Below are 9,538 nucleotides of genomic sequence, written 5' to 3'. Positions count from 1 at the left end.
TGAACAGTGAGTATTCCTCAGATCACCTAGTTCAGGTTTTCTCTCCTAATCCAGGAAGGTTGATGAGCTCTCAGCGCCAATCTGCTCAATCGGGTTCAGGACTGTGCCTGGCTGTGTATTTCTACTCAAATTATCAAACACTTTGAAATCTGATGAACAGAGTGTTAAGCTGCAATGTGAAACCTGCCATATTGCTGTCATGACGACAGCAGCTGTTTTGATTTTGTTCAAATGAAAGGAATGAAGCAACCCACAATTTACTGGAAAGATGTGAAGCAGGCAGATTGTTGTGGTTTCTGAGCTCACCTTCATCCCGCTGTTAGTCACCCAGGGCCTGCAGTGGAGAATTAGTCACTCTGCTGGCATCACCTTGGATCACTGCGCATAATTTTATTGAGCGGTACAAGTGAATAAAGACTGCCACTGCCAGGGTAAGTGGTTGAGGCAGGTACAATAACAATATTTAAATGACATTTGGATGGGTATATGGATAGGAAAGGTTTAGAAGGATATGGGCCAACGAGTCGTGCTGAAGGGCCTGTTTCTTGCTATATTAGTCTTTGACTAATTGCATTCGCAAGATAAGCCCACCTCTGTACTTAAGTATGGACAATGACCAAGCTAGAGTACAAAGAAACATTAGCACTTACATAGTACTTTTCACAACCTCAGATTGTCAGATGGTAGGGCCTGTGTTACAAAACAGAAGACATCAAAATGTCAGATAGGGCATTTTCAATTGCACAAAGTGAACTGGCAGGTGGTGGTTGGTACAAATAGAAGCTGCTCAGGACTAAAGGATGAAGATCTCTAGGGTCTGTTGGAATATCAGTCAAGTGTGGGGTTGTCTTAAATCAGTTCCTGGTGAGCATGGTCCACATTACAAAGTTATCTGTGCATGTATTCCTCAATTTCTAAATGCTCAATTTACAAATTTTTGTTAGCATGTCATTGACTTTTTAAGTTACATGCCCTCAATTTACAAAACGTTCTTTGCATAATGAAAAGTGCACCATTCTCCCCAAATAGGAATACATGCCAGAAATTTCCATCATGCATTTCATCCAAATTTCAATTTACAAAGTTTAGCTGAACAAATGTTTTCCAGGAATGCATTAATCACTGACAATCGATTTCAGAAAAATCGAAACTACTGGCATGGGGAGAGAGAAAAATATATGCTTGTGTAATACCAGGCTCTTCCTCAGAGGTTTGGATTAAATTGAGATTTCTGATATAGGGCACGGGAAGCCCTACACCATCATAGAGCACCCCAAATGTTAGTTGCAATTATTTAGCACCAATGCCTTCCTGCTCTGAATGGGTACAGTAGATTGTAAACTGGTGCCTCAGAGGAACTTCCACTCTCCAGAAATCACCTCCCTAATTTGAAACTGTATTGAATAAATTCATACAAAAACACTATCTTCCTAAGTGCTCCTTGGCAACTGAGACAGTAAGTCATTTTGCAACACCCAGCTATTCATTTGAGTATTTATCATAACACTTCCCGCTGACATTTGTTGTGGCACCTCAAAGCTCATGAAGAGGAAACAATCATTTGCACAAATTACCTTGTTCTTCATTAACCAAGTCAGCAGGGAATATAATTTAGATGATGAATTCAACTAAAGCATTGCAATAAATTAATTAATACAGTAACAAACATAGAACTACCTATTTCCTCCGACCTCTGACAGTAGTTAATGGAAACACACATACTGAATCTTAACTATATCTGTGTCTCTAGACATACTGAGCGAGGTTGTTATGTAGCCAGATCAAAATGCTCAATAGACTATTTGTTGGCTGTCATCCTCTGTCAATTAATTTGTTTTGGTAAGATGGACATCCAAGAAATATGTGGCACACAATGATGTAAACTGGTACCTTTGATGAACTTCCATTCTCCAGAGAAACCAGTGGTTGACATCCTGTCTCCTCTGCCCTCAATTCTTTCCACATGACTTCCACTTGAATAGATGCATGCGACACATTGGACAGTGATTGGCAGCAGAAAGACCAGGTCATTTTCCTTCTCAAGTCAGGATGCCAAGGTCAGTGGGAGTGCTCCTCCTGTTGTCCAAGCAAGATCAACTCTCAAGGCTTATTTGGGAAGGGTGATGAGTTGAATCATACAAACTGGAAGATCCAAGGTTAATATTGCCATCCATTGGCTTTTAGTTAGGTTGTAGACCTTTTGCGCAATGAAGATAATTCATCTGGGTCTTGCACAAGATCAGTGATCCCTGCTGGATGTTGGATGAGGACTGGATCAGGGTTTGCCAGCACAAACTAATAATCATACATGAAGAATGGCTATTTGAGTTTGGAACAAATGATGCGTTGTGCATACAGTATTTAAATCTCACAATTCTGGTGGGCATTTTTACAACTGTTTGCTAATAATGGCTGTTCCACTGGCTCAGTCAATTGCTCATTATTTAGTGTGACACTTGGCCAGACCACAGAAGAATGCATTACTTTGGAAAACATCCCAAGAGGTTTCTCAGAGCCACAATCAAACAATATCAAACAAGGAGATATCAAGGGAGGTTCTTGGTCATAGAGAGGCTTAAATACCATCTTAAAGGAGAAAAGAGATGTAAGATAGGAAGAGCTGAAGGCACGGCTGCTGATGGTGAAGTGCTGAATCAGAATACGTTTAGTAGAGCAATATTTGAAGAGTGGAGACATACAAGGGTTGTTGGACTGAAAGAGGTTACAGACACAAAAGTAGAGAGGGGACAGTCTGTCTGTTTATCAAATATAGGTTTTAATACCATTAGGGTTGTTGAAGATTTTGTTTCACTACATGGATATGATGACTGAATAACATAAACCATTGTTCCATGCAATGACAATACAGCCTACCTCTTCAAATTAATATTTATAAATGAAATTAGAATACATTTCTACTTGTATTAAAATTAAAACACATCTCTTATATCACTTAATTTAAGGTGATACAAGGCTTCTTTAAAAAGGCATCAGTGCTTTATGAACACGTGTCAATGGTTTCATTTACTAAACAAATAAATCTTCAATTAGTGCCCTTTTTGACAGATATATCAACAATGACAATCATTTAAATTTTTGGAGCTTTAGAAAGGCAAACCTATACAACCATCTGAAGAGCCTGGTGTGGTTTGGAAATTCTGATTAAATTAGATATTTTAATGCAATAGTTAAACATTCAGCAATCCAAGCATGGGGAAAAAACATGGAGAATATTTTTAGACTGCATACTGTGACCTGGGATTTACTGTCTGAAAGTTCAGATACTCAGTGGCAACTTTCAGAAGAGAATTTTACTCAACAAATTTGCAAAGCTATGGAAAAACATAGCTGTGTGGGACTAATTGGACAGTTTGAAAGATTTTCCAATTGGTTGCTCTTTAAAAGATCCCACAACTAATGGCCTTGTTCCAAAATCTATGATTTAACAAACAAAATCTGTTTCTGCTAATAGGCATGTGATCATCCTACAGAGGTGCAGGTAACATTTTCAGCCTGCATTCCCAGATTTGCATACATCCTTGGAGTGGGATTAACAAGTAGAGACCAAATATTCTTATAATTGGCCAGAACCGTTCTTGAAGAGGACCAGAAATGATTTGCTACCTCACAGAAATGGTATACGCCTTAGAAGGCCTCATATTTCATAAGGAGTTTGAGGATATTTGGTATGTCACCAAAGACTCCTGCAAAATTCTACAGATGTATAGTGGAGAGCATTCTGACTGGTTGCATCACTGTCTGGTATGGAGGCTCCAATGCGCAGGATCGAAAGAGGCTGCAGAGGGTTGTAGATTCAGTCAGTCCATCACGAGCACAACCCTCTCCGTCATCAAGGCAGTGCCTCAAGGAGGCAGCATCTATCATTAAGGACCCTCACCATCTGGGACATGCCCTCTTCATGTTACTACCATCGGGGAGGAGGTGCAGGAGCCTGAAGACCCACACTCAATGTTTCAGGAACAGTTTCTTCCCTTCTGCCATCAGATTCTGAACAGTCCATGAACCCATGAACATTGCCTTGTTATTCCTCTTTTGCACTATTTATTTTTGTAACTTATAGTAATTTTTATGGTTTGCACTGCACTGCTGCCACAAAACAACAAATTTCACGACACATGTCACTGATAATAAACCTGATTCTAAAGTAAGATTTATTTTGTACTGTTATTCTTTTGTTGTCACCTCAGACAATTTGAATGAAAAGGAACAGTTCAGTCACATGAAAACATTTCCAAAGATTTTCAATGATAAGCATATTATTTTAGTAACATGTAAAAAATTTTTTAATATGCAAGCAATTACTTTGAATCATAATGACTTGTTTTATGAACAGATTTAAAAATAAATCAATCATTCTTAATTACAATACAAATATTACCTGCCAGTCAAATGCTTTAGTCATCTCCCATTAAAGTGAAGATACTTCAATAACAAAGTGCTTGTGGGAGATGCAGATGTATAGCTGTGTGCTAGTTATGCGAGTGATGTGATGTGCATCAGTACACTTTACATCAAATCCATTCTATGTTTGCAACAAATGAAGAAATGTTTCCAAATATCTATTGAAATTGCCATTGTGCTAACTATTAGCATTGCATTTCAAGGAACATTTCTTTGATTTGACTTTAGGATTCACTGACATTTATATTGAAGCAGAAGCCATTATTTTAATAAGTCACCTTTTTCAATCTTCACTCTTCATCTGGAATAGGAAAAATCAAATTGAAGACAAAGATTATAAAGAAGGATTAAAAAATATTTACTGTAATGAAGGAACACAAATTCAAACTGAGACATAATCAGGCTTTTTTTTGGACAAAGCAACTGTGGTCTACAAAGGAAGGCCATTAAAGTGTGCTGCATAAATAGGCTCAGAAGGAAACTTGATGTGTTTCTATAATTATATGAGCTGATTTTATGTATATGAAGTTCCAGCAGAAGTGTGGCCAGCTGGCCCTGCATATTCAGAAACTATGGACATGTCATACATGAATCTCTGCATATTAATGGATACAAATTTGTGGCCAGTACATGCTTGATCTCCTCAGTATAAGTGGCTTTTAGGGATTGTATAGTGAGAAGGCAATTGCATGCAGATGAAATCTAAAAGAAACGTAATTGTTAGACCAATTACTGCCCTTTCCTAAAAATTCTTCGGATTTTATTCAGACTCAAAATAAGGCAATTGCTCTCAAACAAGGATGGTGTTACCCCACTTTAAAAATGCGTAAAAATATTCTAGTTACATTTGGGGCACCTGCTACGAATAATGCAAATCTGCATTTAGATACTTTCTTGGACTGAATATTTTCAGTCACTCTTCCTTAATTATATTTCATGATTTCCAAGATCTAAAGTGTACCTTCATTGTCCAATATTTGATTCAGTGGTAATATGAACTAAACGTTTTAACACAGAAAGAAAGCCAGAGCATTCTATAACCTCAGAAGGTCCCAATGAAGAAGTTTTTGAATCTTCATTGTCACAAGAGAAAATATAGCAGCTAATTTGCACACAGGAAGATTCCACACACAAATAACAAGTAGAAAATTTGTTTCTATGATGTTAACTTAGAACAAATATTGGTCTTTCCACTAGGGAGTAAAGCCTTGGTTTTCTTTGTTGAGCTATATAATCTCCAACTCCCATTAGAGATGGTTGACAGATCTGTTTAGCTATAAAATTAATGTCCACCTGAACATAGGTAATCTGAACCAGACCTGGCCCAAGAACTTGTATTATTTTTTGATTCCTGACCACAATCCGACACACACAATAGGGTCCAGTTGGCCTACAGTCAGGTGTCCAGGCTCTGCTTGACAAGGTGCAAGTTAGATGTTCCTTCAAAGAGATGGCACCTCAACAATGCATTGAAGTGAAACAAGGATGTAGGATTTAAATCCACAATTTACTGATTCATTGATAAAAATACTACCCAGTGACTGACATGTAAACTTCTTGCCGAATCTGCTCTTCTATCTCCAAGAGGGGTGGACTGAAAGGGTCTCTCACATTTGAAGCATGATCAGCCATGATAATATTGAATGGTGGGACAGGCGGCCTACTCCTACTTTTGTTTTCTTCTGCCAATCAATACACGGTTTATCATACACAAAATAATTTTACATGAATTACTGAGGGCAGATTTTCAGGAAGACTAAGGAAATGAGAAAAGCAATACTATCTCTGCCTCGCAGATGCAGAAAAATAGACAAAGAGAGGAAGATAGTGGAGGAAGGGGAAGAGCAAGAGAGAGAGAGAGAGAGAGAGAGAGAGAGAGAGAGTAAAAGCACAAGGGAAAATGAAAGGAGAGAGGAGCAAAGATCTCATTGAGGCCTACATATGGACAGAGTACCTTTCCAATTAATGGACCAGCTAAATGTCTTCTTTGACTGAAACCACTATTTTGACAGCTAAAAAATTTCCTTTAATGACTGAATGAGGCTGTTCAATCACCAAATTGACTCCCATGATTTGTAATATATAACAAATTACGAAAGGTTAAAAATCACTATTATGATTGTTCCATCTGATTGCCGACTCAAGATCGATTCATTGCAAGGTAGGGCCTTCTACAGAAGGTAAACAACAACTTCATTGTTCCTTATTATTATTACTACAAACAATGATGGCAATAAATTTAGATTTAATGTTAGCTGGTGTTAAATGCTACATCGGGACACCAGACATAATTTATAATACTTCTGGAATATTAACAAGATTCATCTCAGACAAAGCCAATAAAACCCAAAATACCATAACACTATAGTTGTTCTTAAAACCATCTCATTTAAGCTCAATGGCAGTAAATTCGCACCAACTCATTCTGTTTTCTGATCAAGTTTTGTAATGGACATGAATTTGAAGATATTGCAAGCATAATATTCTTAAAGCATATTAGTGTAAAAGCAGATGATATTTTTTGTTCCAGTGACAGCTGTACTTGATTAACTTTATCAGAATTGAAATTAAATGGGATTTGCATAATCTAATATGCAAATTCTCTTTTTAAGGCTCTCCACTATAATGGCACTGAAAGGTACAGCGTTAATTGGCAACATACATGCACTTCAGAATTAATGTCTATTCTGTTTGAAGCAGAAATATTGCATAAAAAAGCTTATAGACCTTATGCTGCAAACGTCAGGTATGCTTTTTTTTGACAGTATCCATCAACAACTTTTAAATAGGTGATTTTTGAGTAGAAATTAAGGTATGATTCTAAATACGAGGATAACTTGCTTCGTTCAAAGGGCTGAAAGATTTTTTCAATAAGTGGTTTGGAGTTGTGAGGAAGCAGTGTTACAGCTGTTAATAAGTGTCATTACTGTCTGTTTCTGATTGTGGAGTAATTAAGGGAAGCAGCAGTGAATGTAAATCAAAGAGTGGGAGAGATGCCACTATTCATGTGGATGCTCAACAGCTCAGCTATATCCTTCTGGCCAGCTTGCAGAGCAATGTTCATAGCAGTGCTGCCATCCTGTTGGGAAAAGGAGAGAGAGAAGCAGAGTATGAAACACTGAACATGTGGTAAGTAAATCATCAATAACGCTTTGTCAAAGGTCAAAGTCCCTGCCAACATTATGCTCCAGGGCTGTTTTTAGGAATGTCATAACATAGAGAACAGGTTTCAGTTCCCCACCTACCACTCTCTCTACATGTGAAGTTCACAGCTTCAAATCACACTGCAGCAGCTAATTATCAAGAGATGCTGAAGCTTATTACCAAAGGAAAAAGAAAATACAACTGAGGGACCAGTAGTTTTATTACATAATTTAATTCAATTTTCATATAACCTTTTCATTTTGATTCATAAAAATTAACATCTTCATTCTAAAAGCATTTATTTGTCACCCTCTACAGCTTATTTTTCAAAAAAAGGGAATATCCCAGTTTGGTCACAGGACATATGACAAAACAGGTCTGCAGGGGCCACAGCAAAGGATGAGACAGATGGTAAATAGCTCCTCCTGAATCCTTGGAAAGTAATAAGAGTCCCATTGTATGCCACTGACAGCCATCTCAGAATTAACAGAGATGCTTGCAATAATCCCTATAATTAGTTTAGTCAGCTGGTAACAACCATAACAATCCTCCCCTGGAATAATCTTTCAGTGGCAATTAACATGTTACATTGGAACATTATAAATTATTTGCATCTAATTGAGGCTCATGAACAATAAAGTCACTTAAAAAACTGCTAATCCTCTGTATTCACCAACAATCAACTTAATGCTTTCAAAAGTCACTAGCAAGTGTACGAAGTGTGAATGATACACAAAATATGGCTATGGTGAATTTTTGTGCTAATCAAGTTGAAGAATGTGACAGAACACTTTTCTGTTTATGGTATTCCGAGGCATTATCAAGTATTCTCAGGTCAATGCACCAAAGCAGAGTAAAACTTCCCCTCAGTACTTTGCCTCAGTAATATAATTCAACCCAAACCTCAGATACACAACTCATGTCACCACTATGGCATTTCCCAAGTTCCCACACCAGATGTTTCTGTGGCCTCTTTGAAACAACCAGATTGTGTCACATTGTAAATAATCACGGGCTGTGTGCCTAGACTATGACAAGCTATGGAAACAGGCAAAGAGTAGGGGGAAAAAATGTCTAAGAGTTATAACATGCCTTTCAGGGAATCTCAGCATGATGGGGATGGGATGGAGAAGTAAAGACCCAAGCACTGGAAACTCGGTGTTACCCTTGTGGGCTGTACAGAGGCTTGTGGCAAAGCTTTTGATTTCTTCAATGTAGAAGAGACTACAGCATGAGCACAGAATGCAGTACACCAAACTGGAAGGAATATAAATAAATCAGATTCACCAGGGGCTCAGGACAGGAGAAGGGAGGAAGCAAAAGGGCAGGTCAAACATCTCCAGGGCAGGAAAAGTGAGCATTGGTGGAGATAGAAGAACAATTCTCTTTGGATTGAAGAAATGGGGGGGTAGGAAATAAGGTGTGTCTTGTTGGTGGTATCCAAAGCATTCTGCTGGCATGCTAATTCTGCCTGTTTGAGATGGGGACAAGTGTCCTGGGAATGAATTAGTTAATGGTGGAAGGCAGCACCTCAAGTCTTTACCAGAGGAGCAGACTGTGTGGCATTCTAGCACTGGGACCTTTGGAGTGATAGGAAGGTTACTGCATGTTACCAACAAACAACCACATTTAGTAAAAGTTGTGTAAAAATGTGCCTGAAGATAAAACAATCAATTAACAAACTTTATCCTGTATGGAGATGGTTACAGGAAATATCTTTTTGGAGTAGATGGAGCAGGTGAGACTCTGCAGAATTGACAAGGTACTGATACATGATAAAGGAAATCCAGCCTCTTGGAATTGTTTTAACATTGGAAACAGGACTGATACTATCATGGTTAACAAATGCATACGGAGCAGCAGCTGCTGCATTTTCATTGTGCCACTGTAGTATATGTACTATTGATTGCAAGTAATAATTGTTGTCAGAGAATCATATAGCAAGGAAATAGACCCTTCAGCCCATGGAGTC

At 38.1% G+C, this 9,538-nt stretch overlaps 1 protein-coding gene across 6 annotated transcripts in view; it reads right to left on the bottom strand.

Moving 5' to 3' along the window:
- Nucleotides 1–2,807: 2,807 nt before the first annotated feature.
- Nucleotides 2,808–9,538, bottom strand: part of LOC127568611 (KN motif and ankyrin repeat domain-containing protein 4-like) — a 115,317-nt gene continuing 108,586 nt past the window's right edge. For all 6 annotated transcript variants that reach the window (XM_052012570.1, XM_052012571.1, XM_052012573.1 and 3 more), the window contains one exon: nucleotides 2,808–7,501. In XM_052012570.1, the coding sequence (XP_051868530.1) occupies nucleotides 7,400–7,501 (102 nt within the window). In that variant the 3' untranslated portion in view covers nucleotides 2,808–7,399. The remainder of the gene's footprint in view (nucleotides 7,502–9,538) is intronic.

The sequence above is a fragment of the Pristis pectinata genome, chromosome 3 (assembly GCF_009764475.1).
Source record: "Pristis pectinata isolate sPriPec2 chromosome 3, sPriPec2.1.pri, whole genome shotgun sequence".
Taxonomy (NCBI): Eukaryota; Metazoa; Chordata; class Chondrichthyes; order Rhinopristiformes; family Pristidae; genus Pristis; species Pristis pectinata.
The sequence above is the reverse complement of the archived record's forward strand: the minus strand, read 5'-3'. Positions and strand labels throughout refer to the sequence as shown.